This window comes from Gossypium hirsutum, chromosome A12 (assembly GCF_007990345.1).
Source record: "Gossypium hirsutum isolate 1008001.06 chromosome A12, Gossypium_hirsutum_v2.1, whole genome shotgun sequence".
In the NCBI taxonomy this organism is placed as follows: domain Eukaryota; kingdom Viridiplantae; phylum Streptophyta; class Magnoliopsida; order Malvales; family Malvaceae; genus Gossypium; species Gossypium hirsutum.
Window position 1 is genome coordinate 101,595,573 of NC_053435.1, and position 20,720 is coordinate 101,616,292.

At 34.2% G+C, this 20,720-nt stretch overlaps 3 protein-coding genes across 6 annotated transcripts; 1 reads left to right on the forward strand and 2 right to left on the reverse strand.

Annotated features, from left to right (window-relative positions):
• Positions 1 to 213: 213 nt before the first annotated feature.
• LOC107933452 (protein MAK16 homolog) lies at positions 214 to 3,822 on the reverse strand. Its single transcript, XM_016865667.2, has 9 exons — positions 3,530 to 3,822; positions 3,330 to 3,439; positions 2,846 to 2,964; positions 2,636 to 2,733; positions 1,985 to 2,072; positions 1,785 to 1,913; positions 1,610 to 1,703; positions 1,178 to 1,341; positions 214 to 626 (listed from the first exon to the last, which is right to left on the reverse strand). The coding sequence occupies exons 1-9, from the start codon at positions 3,589 to 3,591 to the stop codon at positions 582 to 584; spliced, it is 909 nt and encodes a 302-aa protein (XP_016721156.2). The 5' UTR covers positions 3,592 to 3,822; the 3' UTR covers positions 214 to 581.
• Positions 3,823 to 5,510: 1,688 nt separating this feature from the next.
• On the reverse strand, positions 5,511 to 9,718 carry LOC107933511 (C2 and GRAM domain-containing protein At5g50170). Of its 2 annotated transcripts, none has more exons than XM_016865739.2 (9): positions 9,332 to 9,718; positions 7,772 to 8,968; positions 7,527 to 7,709; positions 7,163 to 7,446; positions 6,977 to 7,093; positions 6,587 to 6,849; positions 6,315 to 6,492; positions 5,941 to 6,225; positions 5,511 to 5,824 (listed from the first exon to the last, which is right to left on the reverse strand). In XM_016865739.2, the coding sequence occupies exons 1-9, from the start codon at positions 9,678 to 9,680 to the stop codon at positions 5,609 to 5,611; spliced, it is 3,072 nt and encodes a 1,023-aa protein (XP_016721228.2). In that variant the 5' UTR covers positions 9,681 to 9,718; the 3' UTR covers positions 5,511 to 5,608. The 2 variants fall into 2 exon arrangements, with proteins under 2 accessions (XP_016721228.2, XP_040939261.1); XM_041083327.1 differs by having other exon boundaries at positions 6,587 to 6,870.
• A 65-nt stretch (positions 9,719 to 9,783) lies between these two features.
• LOC107933512 (kinesin-like protein KIN-12E) lies at positions 9,784 to 14,074 on the forward strand. Of its 3 annotated transcripts, none has more exons than XR_005906464.1 (7): positions 9,784 to 10,808; positions 11,200 to 11,263; positions 11,635 to 11,700; positions 12,067 to 12,225; positions 12,320 to 12,424; positions 13,278 to 13,399; positions 13,475 to 13,558. XR_005906464.1 is itself a non-coding variant. In XM_016865740.2 (7 exons), the coding sequence occupies exons 1-6, from the start codon at positions 10,720 to 10,722 to the stop codon at positions 13,550 to 13,552; spliced, it is 561 nt and encodes a 186-aa protein (XP_016721229.1). In that variant the 5' UTR covers positions 9,784 to 10,719; the 3' UTR covers positions 13,553 to 13,555; positions 13,792 to 14,074. The 3 variants fall into 3 exon arrangements, 2 of the variants coding, with proteins under 2 accessions (XP_016721229.1, XP_040939262.1); XM_016865740.2 differs by lacking the exon at positions 13,278 to 13,399 and adding an exon at positions 13,792 to 14,074 and having other exon boundaries at positions 13,475 to 13,555; XM_041083328.1 differs by lacking the exon at positions 13,475 to 13,558 and having other exon boundaries at positions 13,278 to 13,468.
• The last annotated feature ends 6,646 nt before the right edge of the window (positions 14,075 to 20,720 follow it).

Here is a 20,720-nt window from a genome sequence, read left to right on the forward strand (position 1 = left end):
TGAGGGAGATGATATGACCAAATTGAACTAAACTAAAGAATCAAAAGAACCAATACTTAAACCAAAATTTTTAATAATTTATTGGATAAGAATGGATAACCTAATCAATTTCCTTTCGGGATGCTGAGATGTGCTGTTATAAAAAAGAATTTGACTACTTGAGGGAGATTCTTTTATTGTTCTGAGGGAGATGAACAAACTGAGAATAGAAGATAAAAGCAAAAAAACTTCGTTGCAAACAATCACCAATCTCCCAGCTTGTTTCTGTTTCTATAATTAATACCCTTCTTCAAATTACAAACATCTTTTTCCTCTTCATAGTTAAACAAACAATAACTACTCACCATGTTCATCACAATTCTTGTAAACCCTAAAAGAGAAAAAAAAAAGAAAAAAGAGTGGAACACTCTTCCCTTTTCTCTTTCTTCCTCCTATCAAAACTTTCTTTTAGCCAGAAATGGTACAGAAGATCGTTTGTGGCAGTTGTTGCCTCCTCGAGTTTCATTCACTTTCAACATTAATCTATCCTTCACGCTATTTTGTTGATTATTTGATCGATTGATGCCACCGAGTCCTAAAACTCAGAAGGTTACCTTCTGCCTTTCACCACCCTCTTCATGTTCAACCTGCGATAAACAAATACAATACAAATGGCATATCTTAGTACACCCATATTCTGGAAAGAAGATGTTCAACATCACCAGTGATGGTAAATACTCAAAATTGAATGTACTTTTTTAGTAGAAGGGGTGAACTCCATAAAACGGTACACCAAATTAAGTCTAATTTCCGGAACAGGTGGCAGAGAAAAGATGTAATAAGATGCTATATACATGTAAAAGAAGCATCTCAAGCTACAGAATTAGATAGTAATTTGACAACTAAAACCATGAATGATTACCAAGCCATGAACCAAAATACTTGCACTGGTGGTATATGGCTAATTCCAAGCACACCAGAAACCAGTACAATGTTTCTTTCCAGATGTGACAATTGACCTAATATTAATTAGACAACAAAGAGAAGGGTAAATTTTCACTTAATTGAGGTATTAATGCTGAGGACCATCACATGAATAAAACATTGTCTAAAAATCAAGGATATCCACATGTGAAAATGAAAAAAAATACATACATGATAGCAGAAAACAAAGTTGGATAGTGATTAGGATTCTTACCTCAACATGGATTCTTGGTCTCTTTTTCAACTTTTTACCAAATTCATCTTTCTCAGATTTTTCATGTGCAGACTTGGGCTTTCTTCTGACTCTCTGGTCTTCAACTGCATTTACTTCATCATCATCATCATCATCATCATCATCATCATCATCAACTTCCTCATCTGTATAGAAATTTCAACCTTAGCAGAACCCAATAAGCAGAATTTCTTATCAGGCACATGGCATGCAATTTGCATGATAAGAAAGTATCTTTCTCAAACAAACTGCAATATGCTCACAAAAAAGTAACTTCATACCATTTTGAAAGTCAATTAGATAGGAAGAAGAACAAACATGGTCTAGTATACATGCATTTGTAACATTATGCATGCACATTGAATGCAATATTGCGTCATGCAAAAGTACCGAGAACACAGACAAGAGTCATACCATTACTGAGATGATAATCCTTCATACCCAAATCTTCTATATCATCTTCCTCTTCAAGCTCAAAGTTACCCTCAACATATTCAACTTCAGATTCCTGCTTATTCGCAGAAAATAAGCAATGAGAAAAAAGAAAAAACCTCAGACTATATACAACAATATGTAGTATAAAACAAACCTCTTCATTTTCATCCTCGGCCTGCAGTTCATCCGTGTCAAGAGTTTGGAGGAATTTATTGAAGGGGAGGTTGTATATGCCATCATAAATTCCATTTTCAAGCCTTGCAAGCAACTCTTTTTCAATTGCCTGTAGAGGTATTAGTTAAAACCGATTTGGAGATACCATAACAAAGGGAAAGCAATTAAGCAGATAATAACCTTATCCAGAACTGCAGCTTTTTCAGCCTTTTCCTCCCTTCTAGCCTCTCTTTTCTTCTCCTTTCTGGGTGTAGTCATTATCTTCTCCCTATGGAAAAAAAGAAACTAAACAGCTGAGGATGGCAAAAAGAAAATCCAGCATACAAAAAAATGTCAATTAAAAATAAGTTTCGGAATCAAGAACAAAATTGCCACTATTGACTATATCATGGATCAGAGCTGAACTTAATAATTGTACTTCAATTTTATTAAATTTAGCCAATATACTTCTAATTTTGTTGATTTTTTAATCCAAAAAAAAAGGACAGAATTTATGAAAATTTGCCATTTACATTACTATTGTCCAAAAACCGACAAAATTAGAAGTATAGAGGAAAAATTGGCCTTACTCCCTTGAAATTTTTAAGAATGGTACAAAAATTGCAGGCTTACATCCTCACTGACTTCAACTAAAATGCTCACAGTTAAGCCCAATGCAAAGTACAGCAAACATATAAACAAGACATGATGAATAAAATGAAGTTTAAGTCAGAAGCTTTTAGCAAGCATCATTGTTCTAGGAAATAAAGTTCTTTTCTATGACTTTCATCTACTAAATTCAACACAAACATCAAAACCATATAAATAAATAAAGTGAAAGCAGAAGGGAACCTTGTTTTCAAGGCAAGTTTCCTCATGCGGATACGCATTTGGGTCATTTTTGTGAGACGCTGCTTTATTTTGTGCACAAGGAGCTTAGGCCAATACATCTTAACGAAAAGAGAGAGAAGGCAGGTTAAGCAATAGAAAGCCATGAGCCAAAGTTAAAACTAAAGAATTAGGTATTAGTGAAAGTGTAAAACATGAGAAGAGATGGAATACCAGATGCTTGTCAATAAGTTCAAGTGCTTTCTCATAATTTCTGGGCAATTTTACTCTTTCCCATAAATCATTGGGTTTATGAGCTCTTTCTATAGTCTTCATATATAAGTAAAAGACCCCTGCAAAAGAGCATGACAGCAAATCCACTAAAGTTAATCACATAACAAACACTTGAATATAAATATACAGCAATCAGACTACCCAGTTAGGCAGATAACTCTCATTCTCTAGCAACCGATCATAAAGCCAAATTACAAAAAAAACAAGATGCTTAAATTTTGATTATCATAACTAATGGAACAGATATATTTTAATGAATTTAACACATTTGTATGGTAACCGATGTAACTGAGACTAACACGGCAAAAAACATTACCATTAATTACTGTCTAATCCAGTAATACCCTTTTCTCCTTTCTCTATTTTTCTAAGCAAGAGAAGTGGCAGATAAAATTAATAAAGAATGAAGAGTAAATTGAGTTACCATCGTGGTCACGGATAGTGGCGTAGCGACTGTTAGCGAGAGGGCAGGAACTACGATTGCAGATCCCAGTGACGTTATAAGGGTTTCTACAGAAAATACCAGTAGTGATTCTGCGAAAAGCAAAAAAAAAACATTAAAAAAGACGATCCCCAAAGCTTTAAGAAAAAGGAAAATGGCGGCTTTGGAAGGGAGAATTATACTTGGACATGAAACTGCAGTGCTTGTGCCTGATGACTTGCCATATCACCTCGTCGTGCTGCATCTCTTTTCTTTAACTAAGTAGAAAAGAAGAACACAGAGACCTTGATATTCGGTTTTCAAAATACAGAACAAGAAATTGGAAGGGTAAGGAAAGAGATCTGTAATTTGGGGTTTAGGGTTTTATGAAGTTTTATTTAGGTTGGCGACACTTCTTCTATTCGGGGTGAAATTTGGACTTGGTTTCCCTGTAAGTTATTTTTTTTTCTCTTCAAAAAAGAATTGGCCCAAACTAAAATCAAATTTTCGATTAGATTTGTATCCTTAATTGGGCCTTATGAAAGTTTGGTTAAGTAACTATTTATAGTAATTTCTAGATAAAGGGAAATAATATAAAAATATTTTTTAATTAAAAACTATTTTTTTATACCTTTCTATCTAGAGTTGTTCGTGGGTTGAGCTAAATTCGGATCAATTCAAGTAAAAAAATAAATCTAAAATTTTATTTAAGCTCAATCCAGATAAAAATGTTAAAGCTCAAGTCTAGCTCAGCCCACCCATATAAAAAATTATATCATTTTTTATATAAAAATAAATTTTAAAAATATAATACATCAAATACACTAAAAATATTAAAATAAATATTTCCAAACAAATGGATATACTTAAATAACAATAAGATAAGTGCAACTTAAGAAGCAAATACCTTTAAAATAGTAATAAAATTAATAATAAAATAAAAATTATACAATATTCAAACAGTAACAACAAAATAGTAGCAGTGAAATGATAGCAAAATTATGAAAAGCAGAGACAAAGCCTTAAAAAAAATAGCAACAAATTTTTTTTTGTAAATTCAAATCAAGTCGAGTCCAAACAAAAAAAATTACCCGAGGCCTGGCCTATTTAGAAAACGAGTATTACTTTTTGGTTCAAACCTATTTTTCGAGTCTATAATTTTACTTAAACTCTCTTACTCTTCAAGTAAATTTTTAGATCAAATCTAATAATCTGACTCATGAATAAATCTAATTCTACATATGTCTTTCATCTAATTCGAATTTATACGAACCCCTTGATCAACCTCTTAAATTATTTAACAACAAAATTTTGAAAGAACAATTATGAAATATTGACCCCTAAATTGATGCGAATCTCCATAGACTTGCCACGAAATTAATACTTTGAATACCAAAATCTGAAATTCTCGAAGAACTTTACAAAGACAATAGCGATATATTTACCTTGGTTAGAGAACTTAAAAACAAATATTATAAAGGGATGGAACATAAACTCTTAATTATAGAAGAGCTAAAAACCGTTATTATAAAATAATTAGAGATTATATGCAAAACACTCGGAATCATTGAAAAATTGCAAATGAATCTCTCAATTGAAAAACTATAAAATTAAATAAATTCTCTCAAATAATATTTCTCAAAATTCAATAAAACAAGAGTAAAAACAAAGATAATTTCAAAATAATTTTTAAAACAAAGATAATTTCAAGATAAATTTTAAAGAAGACTATTTAGATTTATACTTTTTTCTTTTCATTTATTATATATATATTCTCTCTTTCCAGTTTGCAGATTTATTTTGTGTGTATTTTTAATGTCTTCATAAATTGTGATGGACAATGACGATCCCTATGGTTCGCTAAAACTCCACTGGTCACTAGTTTTTTTTTCAAGTGAGTGACTATTTGTTAAATTCTTAATCTGTTTCTGTTTTGAAAGTATATTAAACTAATTAATAATTTCACGTGTCGATTTATACCCATATTGTCTTAAGATTTATATATATATTTTATTTATTTTTTCCATTAAATGAATTAATAAATTTCCATCAAATTATTATTAAAGAAAAATATTTGATCTAAATTTATAACCGAAGTTTAAAATTGATATCATATATTTTAATTTTGACTCACCTAAGTAATTATGAAAATTATTTATAGATACATATACCGTGAAGTGTGAGTCCTAATAATCGTATCTATCTTGAAAGAAAGAAAAGAATTGTTCATTACAAGTAATAAAGAAACTTTATCAAACGTATATCAACTATGTATGTGATATCTATCTTGTTGAATTCCAAGTTCCAAACAGAATTTCTCTTTCGAGCAATTCAAGTATCTCTTTCACTCGATGAATAAATTTATCAGTTATGTTTCGCGTTATTCTGAGCTGAAAATTGATGCTTTTAACTTTAAGCCACGTGATTCCGATGTATACATCACACTTGCATGCATTACTAGCAAGACTCGACTTCTCAATCTGATACCTAAGTTGCACCTGCATGCACACATACATGCAATTACTACCCTTGGAAAACAAAAAAATAAAAATAAAAATAAAAATAAATAAATAAATTCGTAGATAATGAAAAAAAGCTTAGCCAGAAAGCATACACGGAAGTGATCGCTAAATGGAACATCGTGCAGCAGCATCACCTCATTCACAATCCACCCCTCATCACCGTTTGCTATCCGACGACATTTTTGTTGTGTGCTGGTGACTTCCCCTCCAAAGATTGAAACATGGCGATTGAACTTGTAACAGACTTGTCTTTCATAAACACCACTCTTACACTTTACCTGTTCCCAACTGGTCGCTGCATAATTCAGACAACCAGATTTCTCCATAATTTTGTGCTCCATTTCTCCTCCGTTAAACATTTCCATCACTGATGTTATCTGCACCAATACCAAATGCAGTTCCTCGTGTCAACTTCACTTGAGTTCCTAGATGCATAAAAGATTAGGGTGAAGAAGCAAGAATTTACACAGATGGGAAGTTCAGCAGTGTAAATCTTTGACATCTTTGTATTTTCTGCATCCACAACGGATCCGGTGACCTCTTCGGTTACGATGGGTATTTCCTCTTGTTCGTGCTGCACGAATTCGGCAGTCTCTTCTTTTTGATCAGTTGTTGTTCTTGTTCTCCACAACGCCATTATCGTCCTATCGTTAATCACGTAGGGCCGGTCTTTAAGAAGAGAGAATACCATAATGGAAATCAGAAGATAGGAGGCTATTATGTCACATTAATATATACCTGCTGGTCTCATTGAAAGACGCAAAAGATTGAAAATAAAATCTTAGTCTTCCTTCTTCATCTTGGGACTTTGCGCCGTGCCTTGCATCAAGACCTCGTCCCTTTCGAAGAACTATGACTAGAGTAGGGCTAACCACTGAAGCCAGTGATGGAGGAAGCACTTGGATGTCTTCTATATCTTCCCAAAGGAAGAAAAACTTGGTCTTGTGTCCAAACAAATTGGCATAAAACCCCACAATTCTGGCTGATAGAAAGAGGCGCCCCTGCATCCACAATTTTATTTCCTGTCCTGTTTCAAGCTATGTATTGCTTCTAAACGACAAAAGGAATTGGAGTCTGTCATGCAAGTGCAGTGATAACATGTAAAGGCATGGAAATTGTAATTAGCACCTGCACAGGCAGTTTTCTCCTGAGGTAACATGTGAAGTCACTTATAAGAAATTCTTCAGGTGGCAATCCAAATAGTTTTTGAAACGTTGAGTTCTTGTGAGGTGAACGAAGATTCAACTGCAAAATACCAGCTATAACGTGTTTATTTTCTGTGAAAATATCAAATGTTTTTCTCTCGAGGCTTACCTTTTTGCCTACTTCCTTTTCCATCTTTGTTAAATATTCCTTAATGGTTTCAACTCCTTTGTTATTGTCCAAAAATACTCTCAAGTGCAACTTTGACTGAGAAGTCTGAGCAGGCTTTCCTTCAAGGGAGATCCACAAATCGCTTAGTTCCGCGGATGTATGTTTCAGAAAATTGATCTCAGTATGCCCGAGTGAGGCAGCCTGGTCGAAAGGCCCATCAAAATCGAAAACTTCGACATCCAACACCGATGGAGGTTCTTCCATGGCGTCAAACTCAAGTATTTCTGCATAGCATCAGAATTAAAACAGGTTAGCAGATATCTTGAGAATAAATTTAAAAGAAAATGGCCTTTCAAGAAATTACCATTCCATTGAGGATCATGAGTTTGAAGCTTGACAGAACTTGTTCTTGTCTTGCCATTGCAGGTAAAAACCAGGTAAGGGTCTAAATCATTTGTTGAATCCAGGGATGCCAAATTAGCACCCTCGATCAAAGCTACGGTGAGAACCCATCCATCACCTTGAGCTTTGACTCCATGATCGCTTCCTGTTTAAAGTATCGGGTTATACATGTAAGTTTAAGTATGGATAACGTAAGGTAATAGTCACCTCTTTGCAATCTAGCCTGGATGAAGTGAGAAACCATGTTGTAAACACGCTGCAAAAGTAAAACTAAGATTCCGCTTGTGATAAGCTCTCCAAAACTATCAGGCAAATCAAGTCCATCAATTTCCAGGCCTTGGACTTGGGAAGAATCACAGAGTAGAACATGCACCATGAAAAACAAAACCATGAAAATGGTTAAAACGACAGTGAAATTCCAGAAGTACTCAATTGCCAATTCCCAATCGGACTGGTGTTCTGATTGCAAAGCTGACAGCATATGATCCTTGTCTGATAATTCCATGAGATTCAGTGTCTTTAAATTCTGAGCTAGTAAGTTAGAAAACTGATCAAAACTCTCCTTCAATCCCTGCTTAACTCCCCCTTCGATCATGCTCCTCATCATCGTGCTCTGATGGAAATTAACTCTCCATGATACCATGAGATGACAAGATTCTTCTCCTGTTTGTAGCTCCGGTCCAGGCATTATCTTGTAAAGTAATTCGATATTGAATGTACTTCCATAAGGAACTTCAGGAGTACTTACGGATACCAGGATGGCAAATTCCTGACCATTGGCTTTGATATAGGTTTGCTCTTCTGTTGCTTTAACAGCCTTTACTAACTTCGTCCCGGACTTCGTGTAAGTAATAACTCGTGTTAAGCACAAAACATCCCCGGATTTCCACGTCCAAGGCCCCTCCTGAACATCTGTTGTTCCCTGTAGTTGAGCCAGATCTTTCCTAAACTGTGAATCAGGTGCGAACAGAAGCTTATTTAGATCATATGGGGATAATGCGTACATCTGATCGAGAACGATTCCTCCCTCAAGGTTTTCGGGAACATCGTGCTCGTTGTGCTCTAACTGCATCGATTCAATTGCTTCTTCAAAGCTGCAGTCACAGGAGTGTCCCTCCTCATGATCAGATACAGTAGAGGATAAGTCCGATGGGGAATCATCGGTTCTCGAGTTTTCTTTGTTCTTATTGAAAACCTTTTCAAGCTGCCCTGCAATAGTCTTCACTATCCCTTTGGTGATTTTCAGACATGGAGCTTTGGCATTAAATATGTCTTGAGATAGTTTGCAGGTGCTTTTAAATTGGTTGCAGTCCTCGTGGTAAATGTCAGATTGTGAATAAAGAAGATGGTTGGTTGAATTCTCATGCCCTTTTCCATGCAAAGAAAGGGTTAGAAGAATTTTTCCTGCATTTATTGAGAAAAATATACTGTAAATTCATTATTGAAAAAACGAATCCTTGCTGCCTAAGTAGAATGCGAAGCATAAAGAAGCAGTCATAATTACATACTTCCATTGACAGATTCAACAAAGCCAAAAGGTATATACTGAAATCCATCCTAGTTTCATCTAGGAGACTAAACCAATATATATTTTTATAAGTTCACTGTGTCCTGGAATGGATTAATTTAAATTTATTGGCAAGTCATAACACATAAGAGATCATCATAGCATTTGCACACACACACGCACACATATATATAAATGAATAGTGGCATAAATATATACGAAGATAAAAAGAGACAAAGTAACAGGCAAAGAGCAGTAACCATCAGACTCTTGATTAATAAACTTCCCCGTATTAGGCTTGTGAAGAGAAAACCAAGTGGGAGGCAAGGTTTGATTCTGTTGATCAGAGACCAAGTACAGGGGAACAGCAACTCGTCCAACCAAGTCCTTGGAAGCATTGAAGAAAGCAGAATCGTGTTGGTGAAAAAGGGAAACAAGAAGTTGATCACCGACATCGTGCACTCTGAAAACGAATTCCTCGTTCCAGACGGGGTTCGAAGTATTGGAGGAAGTCTTAGTCTTGGATTTGAACCTGCCAAGTTGTAGTTTAACGTAAGTGTCGTGAATAGCCAAGTCCTTGGCTTGCAACACGTAAACGTAAAGCCTCATGGACAGTAGTAAAGAAAAAGATTAAAATTTAAGCCAGGGGTTACGAATTTGAAGGCCAGTGTGTATTTATAATTTAAACTTCAAAGCGGTGGGGACTGGGGAGAGATAAAAGCGAAGGTGTGAAGCCAACCATGAAATAGTCCTCAGCCTGAGAAACGTGGATACACCAGGAAAAGGACACGCAATTAGTCTGGTGTTTGTTATGCTAAAAAGTACACCGTAAGCAATAGATTAGAAAGCTGTAGAGAGAGACTAATAAGCTCATGAAATTTTATTAAAAATTCGATAATCTTTTCAGTTCTGGAAAAAAAATAATTATCTCAATTCAACTTATTGAACTAACAGAGGTATTCGTGGTGCTGGGTAGTATCCTCCCAATGATGATTCGCTGAAACTAAACACCGACGGAGTAGTTTCAACAAATACTTCAGGGAGCACTGCTTGTGGGACGAGCAAGGGAGTTGGATAATGGGGTATGCTAGAAGGTTTGGAATTTCTATGGTGATGGCGGTTGAATTATATGTGGGATTCTCGACGAGCTGAAAATGGCTTGGCAAATATATGAGGTGACCGATAGTTACCAATCTGTTAAATGAGATGAGGAAGAAAGTAACTTATTCTTAATTACTGAGAAGAATCCGTGAGATACTAAGGCCCCGTTCTCCTCTGCTTTTTAAACGGGCTTTTGCAACAAAAAGGGCTTTTCTCTTAAAAGCAAAGAAGAACGGCCATCGTTTCAAAAAATTTTCCACCATCTGAGAAGTGCTTTTTGGCTGATGGAAAAGTTAAAAATTTCTCCATTTCTTCAGCCAAAAGTCCGTTTGGCTGATAATTTCCCATTTTAACCTGCCTTCTCCCCCAAAAAGTTTCTTTTCTCTGGTTCTTTGGAGGAGCTCTATACCCATTTTTTCACATTTTCACTTTCAAAATTTTGGCTTACTGCTTTCGATTAGAATTTTCCCTGAAAATTCTGGATTACTGCTTTGCTTTACTCTACTCGGCGGCTGTGGTTTGGGGATTGAGAATCAAGATAAAAGAAATGGAGAAGGGAAACAAGCAAGTAGTTGTTTCAGCATTGCAATTCGCTTGCACCGACGATGTGCCCACCAATCTCGCCACTGCCGAAAGGTTTCTTTTTTTTTACTCCTCCTATTACTTCCCATTTGATTAGATTTTCTGGGTCTTTCATTAATTTCGAATTGTATTATCTGATCAAACCTATATTCTGGATTTGCTTTGCTACTCTTCCACTTTCATCTGTTAAAAAGTTTCTTCATATTGGTTTTGTGGTTTCTTTTAGTTAATTCTTCCTTTAGTCTCTATTTGATTGAGATTTGGAACTGTGGTGTAAATTGTTTGTTTGATTCTTATATGAGAGTGAGCCTATTTACTATGTGGTGAAGAACCGATAAAAGAAAAACAAAGGATATAGAGACTGTTCATGGTTATAAATTGTTTTCAAAATTAATTTGGTTTCATTGGAACTGTTCAAGTTTGAACTTTTGGGCATTTTCTGCAGTTGTTCATTGGAGACACTAAGTACATTGAAGTTTGCACAGCTGGTTAAATTTATTAAGAACAATGTATGAGATCTTTGCTTAGCTACTTTTAATTCAATGCATGGCTTACTCGTCATTCATGTGATTTCCTGAAATCCTCTGTTTCATTTTCTGTTCCCAACGGGAACCGATGCTAGCCTTTGAGCCTGTTTAGACTACATAATCTATACTTGTATACTAATAATAAGAGTTTTGTGTTGTGGAACCCATTTAGTTAAAAAGGTAGAGTGATACCAAGTTTTTTTCATGTATATATATTTAAAAATACAACTTTTTGTTAAAAAAATTTTATTTCTTTTAACCTCTTAATCAGTTAGTCAAATTCTAGTTAATGTATATAGTTTTTAAATTTTGGATGTCATATTTATTGAAAGATTTGAACTAATGTATTGTAGGCAGTGGTAAATAAAGATGCATCTGGAGATGTTGTTGCTATGAGACTGCAAATTCAACAGCTGAAGGTATAATATTGTTAAACTTACGATCATATTTGAAAGTACCTTTAAAGTTATTGTAATACTGTAATAGTAGGCGGTTTGCTAAGTTTCTATTTATCAATATGAGTTTCACTATACTTCTCTGCTGAATCTCCTTTCTATTGAGCAAGCAGTAATTGTATTATGTTTTGCTTTATCTTAACTGAAAAATAAAGGTAGAAATAATAAATGTTAATTTACAAATTTTCAAGCAGCAAGCAAAATCTTCTATTTTTGTGAGCTGAAGTCATGCCAAAGTTTAAATGATTCATTTTATTTATTTCATTTGCATGGTTCTCATATTCTTTCAGGTTTCTAGTTATCCTTATTATCCAAAATTCTGTTTTTCAGAAAGAAGTATCTCATCTACGAGCTTTTGTTAATGGCAAAAGTGAAAATCTGGATAATGATAACTTGGCATCAAGCATTCCAGCATCACCTGGGCCCTTTAAATGGGAATGCCCTCCTGGATCATTCAGTCCACTTTCATCTGATAAAACGATGTCTCAGGTATGCAAAAATCTTGCTTTGTTGAGGAAACACACAACCTAGAGCTGTTGTTAAACTATTTTCTTTTTATGCCTATTATGATTTTGTAATCCAGAAAAAAGATTATGAAGTTGCTCTTGTTGGGGCCTTCAAGAGGGAAAGGGAGAAAGAAGCCGCTTTACAAGCACTGACTGCTGAAAACCAGGCAGCTATGCAGTTGGTATGTCCTATGCCTTGAAAGAAGTACCTTTTCTTTATTTTATATGTTTCAGTCTTTGGGGCCGCAAAGTTTAAGTTAATAATAATTTTTGAAAGTTTGGGAGTTAACTTAAGGAATAGGACATGCTTAAAATTTTAATAATATAAATTATAAAGGAATTCTGTGAGATTTGTTCTTGGCATCTAACTCTGGAGTATTGCGTAATGTGATAAGTTATTAGAAGTAAAATTTGTCACTTTGTGTTGGACTTTTGATAGGCAAAATAAAGAGAAGAGATCCAAAGTTAATATTTTTTGAGGTTTGGTTCTTAAATCTTAAGGAATATGACATGCTTAAAATTTTAGTATATAAAGGGCTTCCGTGAGATTTGAACTCTAGAGTATTACGTAAAACTAGAAGTAAATTTTGTTTACTTTGTGCTGTCTTTGTTGGGTTTTTTAAGCTAATGTTATTACCTTGGTGTTTTTTCGTGCATAGTCACTCTCATGATTCATTTTGAGCAACAGTAATGCCTCAATTTATTGTTTATTAGCTTATAGGTTTAAAGGTAATCAATTTATTGTCTTTGCTGGACATTGTTATGATATATGTAATGCTATTTTAGTATAGTTGACTCGTAGGTGTCATTCTTTGAAGAATTTTTTCCGATTTGTACACTTCTTTTAGGAACTGATCTAGAAAACAAGAAGCTTGACCTTGAAATCAGATTTTATAGTGGTACAATTTGTAGATGAAGATATAGAAAATTGTCTTTCCCCTCTGTCTTGATGATTCAGTTTTTGCTGATATTATTGGTTATATTCTTATTTCTTTTAATGCTTGCATGCTCTTGATTACCACTGCTTGCCTCTAGAGTGTTGTATTCTTTGCTTTATATGGTGATGGGGCTGCTAATCAAAGGGCAGTTGTTTGAGGATTTGAACATCTCTGCACTTTGGGATCTGCCTGCAATTTTGGTCTGCGAGAATAATCATTGTGAGCAATTTGAATTGGAATGAAATTTTATTGGTCTATTAAATTTTTGTGGACTTTATTTATTTCATGTAACAGATGGTATGGGGACGGCTGAGTGGAGAGCCGCAAAGAGTCCTGCTTACTACAAACGTGGGGATTATGCTCCTGGTTTGAATGGTAAATTTAGTGCTTGTAGATGCAACTTGGTTTTTAAGTGGGTGATTTTGGGTTGCATTTTTCACTTGTTTCCTCATTTAATTAAAGCCTGAATCGCACTGTACCGTATTGGGACATCCTTTTTCATGCGGAGAAAACATTTAAATTACCATTGGTCCTATATTTAGCCTAAAGAAGGGACGAAAGACCTACTCTACCAAGCGATCAAGGCCTTAATTCAAGTTTTCATTTTGCAGATACACAGGAGTTGTAACTGGAATTAGTGAGATGGATCCTGTTAGATGGTCTGGTTCAAAATGGAGATGCTTGCTGGTATGGTTGCAGACATTGCTTATACATTTCCAAAATATGTTCAACATCTGAGTGGACTGAAATTTGCTCTTCTGTTTCTCTTGTACTTTTTTACATCATGGTATGTACTAGTTTTATTACTATAGGTCTGATTTTGTTTAAAGATTTTAGTTGAATTGAGCTTTTTTCTGTTAAAATAATTAATCGAATCGAACCAACTTCAATTAATTTTGTCGGCTTTCTATTGAATTGTTGTTTATATAACTTTTTTTTTCTTTTGGTCCAAAGTTCATACCATTTTGAAACAATTATTGGCAAACATTACACTAAAATAGTAGCGTGCATTAAATCAGAACAAAAATATGACAAACAATGTGCATTGTCATATATTAGAACAAAAACATTATAATATTACAATACAATGACAGTTGGAACGAAATTGATAGGTGTTTAATTAATTAAAAATAAAAAATAATTTTTATAATAATACAATCGTGTCAATATCTAATTACAAATTTTTAATTTTTATATTTAAATATTTAAATATATTTTATATATTCTAATTAAATTTTATAAATAATTAATATTAATTACTTAGAAATATTTAAAATTAATATTATATATTAAAATATTAACAATAAGTTATAATAAATTATTTTTTTATATTTTTGCTAAAATATCATAATATTAACTAATTTGAACCTTATTTAAATACATATTTGTTACATTATAATCTCATGCCTAAAATGGACATTTTATTCTTCAAAAGCACTTTTTGACAGCAATGCCAAACACTCAAATTTCTCAAAAGCACTTCTGAAAAGCATTTCTCAAAAGCACTTTTGAAAAGCACTTCTCAAAAGCAATTCTCAAAAGCAATGAAGAACTAGCCCTAAGTAGGGGGTTTTTACCTCAATATTATAAAATAAAAATTTATACACGAAAATAAATTGTCAGTAAGATTAATTACAAAAATGGTATATTTTTTTAGGTCGTACCTACTTGACAGGCACAACTGATTTTTTTAATATTAATTTTTTTTGTTTAAAAAATTATTATTATATTTTTTTTTCGGGTTAGTATACAACCCGTGTATATGGACGGGAAAAGCATACATACATGTTGCGCCTATCTAACAAGCTCAACTAGTTGAGCCTATCTGACAGGCACGACTAGTTGTGCCTTCTTGGTAGGCGCAACTGGTGGGGCCCACATGCATAATTTTTCTCCTATATTTTCCCCCCAAAATCAGATGAAGAACATATAGAAAATTTAGCATCAAAATAGAAGTAAGAAGAGAGGGAGAAGAAGAAAAGAAAGGAAAGCAAGAAGAACGATAAGGTATTTTAATTTATTTATTTTTAAATAGAATGTAGAATTTTGTTAGAAATTTTATTATTTAAAAGTTTGTTAGATTAATAATTTTGTTAGCTTTTGAATAAAAAATTTTGCATTAAAAATTTTATGTAACTTTTTTGCTATTCGAAACTATTTTGAGAATTTTAAAATTTTTTTAACAGATCTAGTATTGAATATGGAGAATCAGTTTTTCGTATGCGTTTATTTTGATGGAGAAATTTTGACAACAAGCGTAGGATGTATATTTAAATGTCGCAAACAAGTAGCAATGAGATTCAATAGAAATATCTCTTTTGATGATATGAAGGAAAAAATTAGTGAAAAAATTTATAAACGTTGTGGGAGAAGGATCTCGAAACTTTTCTATAAGTTTCCAATTTCGTCGGATCCCATAAAATTCACCGAAATGGAACTTGTAGACGATAAAGACGTGGAGACAATGGTCGCTCTTTATTGTGGGACTTGGAGCAACCAAAATGCACCGATTCAGTTATTTGCTGAGTTAGCTGGTGTGGAGGAAACTGAAAATCCCACTCCATTAGGTGAAGAAGATGGAGCTCAAGAACCGTGTATGGTGGTTCCGGTATCATACATTGGTAGTCAATCAACTATACATGGGATCGACATTGATCTTAATGCTGCACCCGAGACTGCTATGGTTGGTGATGATGTATACCATAATAGTGATCCTTCTGATCATGAAGTCGATAGTGAAAGTGATCCCGACGTGGATGAGGTCACGGATGATATTGACGATGAGGGCGTGAATGAGGAAGTAAATGTTAATGCGTTTTCAGTCGGGAACCAGATTCGTCGTATTGTAATACATAATAATCCTGGGGTACACATGTCTCGGATAGACCCCGATGCTGTGCATGTAGTCGAGTTCCCAGAGTACCCTGAAATACAATCTGCTCATCGGATGGCCGTATATTCTGATCCTGAGGAGTTGTTCGTGGACCAGAGATTGGAAAATAAGGAAGAGTGCGTATTTGACATTAGACGGTATAGTATGAATATATCAGTAGACTATAAAGTCATCGTGTCTAAACCGACATAATATATTAGAGAGTGTTGAAAGTCGGCAAAAGGCTGCAATTGGCGGATACGAGCTGCATTTATCCAAAAGTCGCAGATGTGGGAGATACGAAAATTTGTTGTGCCTCACACATGCACTTCATCACGTATGACAGAAGATCATCGAAAACTTGATTCCAAAACTATTTGTACGTGCATCATGCCAATGGTTGAAGACATGCCGACCATTAAAGTTTCGGTACTGATTGCCGAAATACAGGCACGATTCCAGTATCAAGTGTCATACTGGAAGGCATCGATAGCTAAACAGATGGCAATGGAGCAATTGTACGAAGATTTCGATGCATCATATAATGAGTTGCAGGGATGGATTGCCGCTATGAGGGAGTACATACCAGGGACTGTAACAGCCTAATTTTCAGTGGTATCGGGAATAGAGATTTGAGATCACTAAATTCGACGGGTGAGTTGAAAATTTAATAAATTAATACCTATGAGTCAAATGTGAATATAAAAACATTTTTGAATTAGTGAATTTGGTGATTTAAAAGAATTAATTAGGTAAATTGGGTCGAGAATGAGGTATCGATACCTCGACTTCATAAATCGAGCCATAAATATTTTTATAAATATTTATGGAGTGTTGGTGAGGTAGTAATAAAATTTAGTCAGAAAATTTTGACGTTTGGGTGGTTAATTAAATAAAAAGGACTAAATTGAAAAGGGTGTAAAAGTTGCTAAAAGGATTAAATAGCTCAATTATCAAATGAGGAAGGACCTAAAGTGCAAATAAGCCCAAAGGAGATATTTTGGGCGGCAATAGATGAGAAAAATCAGGAAATGGGTGAAATAAGGGCAAAATTGGAAAATTGACAAAATTGGCTAAATAAAAATGGGACTAAATTGGAATTCTAGAATTCTCTTCATTTCTCTTCATATTCATCAGCTGAAAAACATCCATGGAGGAGGGTTCAAGCTGGTTTTCATACTCTAGCTTCATGTAAGTTTAATTCTTGTTTTCTCCTTGACATTTTTATGTTTTTAGACTTTTACAATTGGGTCCAACTTACTATTTCATTAGTTTGTGATTCCATGTCTAATTTTTGAAGTTTTTATGGATGATTGCTGGAAGTATATGATGATTTGGCATGGAATTAGAGCTTTAAATTGTTTATATTCTGATTTTATTGAAAGAATTGAATAGAAAGTGAATGTTTGGGACCTAATTGTAAAAGAGTTTGAAGTTAGAGTTTTATGTGGAAATTATGAATCTCAATAGTTATGAAATAACTTATAATGTTTATAAAAAGTATTAATTGAGAAAATTATCTTAATTTAGGGGTTAATTGAGCAAGGACTGAATTGTATGAATTGTGAAATTTGGGGTAAAATAGAAATCAACATTTTGCAGTAAAACTGTTTTGGGCAGCAGCAGTAGTTTAACTTTGAAAAATCACAAAAAATTTTATAAATCGAATTAGAGGATGAATAAAATATGAAATTAATGCTTATTGAGTCTAGTTTCTTATAAAAGAAATTATGTAAGCAATGGAATTGTAAATCATGAGATACAATAACTTTTGTGAGACAAGGTCAGAATGATTTCGGGTTCCCCTGTTCTGAATTTGGAAAATCATAAAAAATTAGATAAAAATAATTAGAGGCTTAAATTTATATTTTTATAATCCTAAATGAGTCTATTTTCAAGAGAAACAAATGAGGAAATCATTCGAATCTTGTACGAGAAGATAATTAATTTTTAGTGAAGAAGGGTCGGAACTGTCAGACAGCAGAATAGGGGAGACTTCAATGAATAAACTGTATTAATTGGCCCAACCAAAAATTATGAAATTTTTATGGTAAGAATACATATGAGTCTAGTTTCTGGGAAAATTTATGGATATTAATTTAGAGTTCTGTAGCTCAAGATAAAAATAATTTAGTGACTATGACACAGATGGACAGCTTGAATATTCACACGAGTAGATAGTGAAAATTATGAATAATGTTACCTACAAGTGTGTTGTTTATACTAAGGATGTGGATGGAGAGAAGGAGGAGGAAAATATACAAAAATATATGAATGACTCGTGTATAAATTGATCACATGCCCGATTATAATCGATAAGTGTTGGATTAGAAATGATATAATGTTTTACTTGGTATATTTATTATGAAATTATGATTATCGTTATAATACAAAAATTGAACTTGTGAGTTTATATGGCTAAATTTTAGTGATTATTTGTTAATTTTATGAATTTCATGATGTGTTATTTCATATGTGTTGATGATAAAATCGTGAATAATGTAAAAGCATGAAAATTGAATAAATGATCAAATTGAGCATTTCAGTTCAATGACAAGATGAATTGAAGGAAAAGACCATGGTTGGACCATGGCAACAAGTGATAAGTGATAGCTTCGGCTACACTTATCTGATCAAGGAAAAGTGAAAGTGATAAGTGATAGCTTCGGCTACACTTATCTGATCAATGACAAATGACAAGTGAAAAGTGGTAGCTTCAGCTACCTGATCAGTGAAAAGTGGTAGCTTCTGCTACCTGATCAGTGAAAAGTGGTAGTTCCGGCTACCTGATTAGTGAAAAATGGTAGCTCCGGCTACCTGATCAGTGAATAGTGGTAGCTTCGGCTACAAGTGACAAGTGACAAGTGATTTCCGTATAAGACCATATCTGGGATATGGCATCGGTGTGATATATGCTACTGTATAAGACCATATTTGGGATATGGCATCAGTGAGATATGTGATTCGTGTAAGACCATAGCTGGGCTATGGCATCGATATATGAATATGTGTAAGACCATAGCTGGGCTATGGCATCATTATGTGAAGATGTGTAAGACCATAGTTGAACTATGGAATCGAGAAAACGAAGTACTCAATTTCGTAAGACGTTCACTAATTTGACAAAGTTTGGTAAGTGTTACATGGAATTATGTGATATAAGGAAGTACGAGTTGATAAGATACGAGTATAGGACTTGGTTGATAAATAAATTCATTTGTGATTATATAATTGTTCATCTTGAATGTACTGTCCATATGTATTGATAATTCAAATGTTTTAATGAATAAAATTCCAATATGGAATAAATTGAACACGAGACAAATAATTATGAAATTGAACTCAGAATTCATGAAAATGACGGTTATTGATATATGGAGACATGAGACATTGATATATGAATATGGAAAATGTTTGATAAATGTGTTTATTCATAATTATAGAATTATATACCTCATGTGTACTATTTGCATAAAGATGATATTTCAAATACTTTGGTTATTTAAGCTTAAATAGGAAATAGTCTGAAATCAAGATAAGTTGTTATGAAAATATATTTAGATTACAGAGATATGGTTGATATATGTTGTATGATTACATAACGTGAAATTGTGTATATATATGAGAAATTGAATGAGAATTAAGCCCATACGAGTTTCTTGTTATTTATATGAAGTGTACGACTGACAAGGGTGATGAAGTTATAAACAGAGAGTTACACGGGTTGAAAACATGAGCGTGTGACTCTCCAAAGTGTGAAAATTTTCTAAGTGTTGCAAAAGTTTCATATGTTTACGGTTTGGTCCCGAACCACCCTGAATGTATGTTTTGGGCCCCGTAGGCCCATATAAGGGACGTTAAGCATATGTATGAAAGTTTTTAATTTAGAAAAAAATTTTATGGCTGATTTTTTTTACATGATTGATCATATTAAGTTTGGTAATGTCTCGTACCCTATTCTAGGCTTGAAATACGGGTAGGAGGTGTTACATTTAGTGGTATTGAGTTGTAGACACGACCTTATTACGGCCCGGATGAGTAACTACAACCAAGAAAAAGAATTTTCCAACGGATGTTCTGGACGTTTGATCCATGTGTGGAAATATATATGATTGGTGACTAATTGATGCCAAGAATGACATCCGGTAAAGTGCTCACGATTGCAGCAGTATGAGGCATTCGCCTACGTCCATCGCAGAAGGATCTGTCGTCTGACAAAGTTCTCGATACAACATGGCTAACACTGCGGACCCCCAACTTGATGAACGGGTGTTATGCAAATTAGATAATAGGGGTAAGTACATCAAGTGAACAATACTGTTGTTTGATTCTGTCATAAGTACACCCCCTATAAGGTGCATAATGTAAGCTCGAACGGCCTGCATCACCTCCTGTTCATTGGCAATACTTGGCAAATACTCAAAATTGGCCTTTAGCCATGACAACCTCAAACTGGCAAATTTCCCCTCACTTGGCGAGCGTCCAAGTAATTAATAGCAAAGGGTTGCCGGCCTGGACATCGAACTTACGCCCGTGACCGCGTTCCCGTTGATGGGGATCCCGAGTTGTACTGCAACGTCTTCTAGAGTGATGGTGCACTCCCCGCACGGCAAATGAAATGTGTGGGTCTCCGGACGCCATCGCTCGACTAAAGCGGAAATCAAGTCA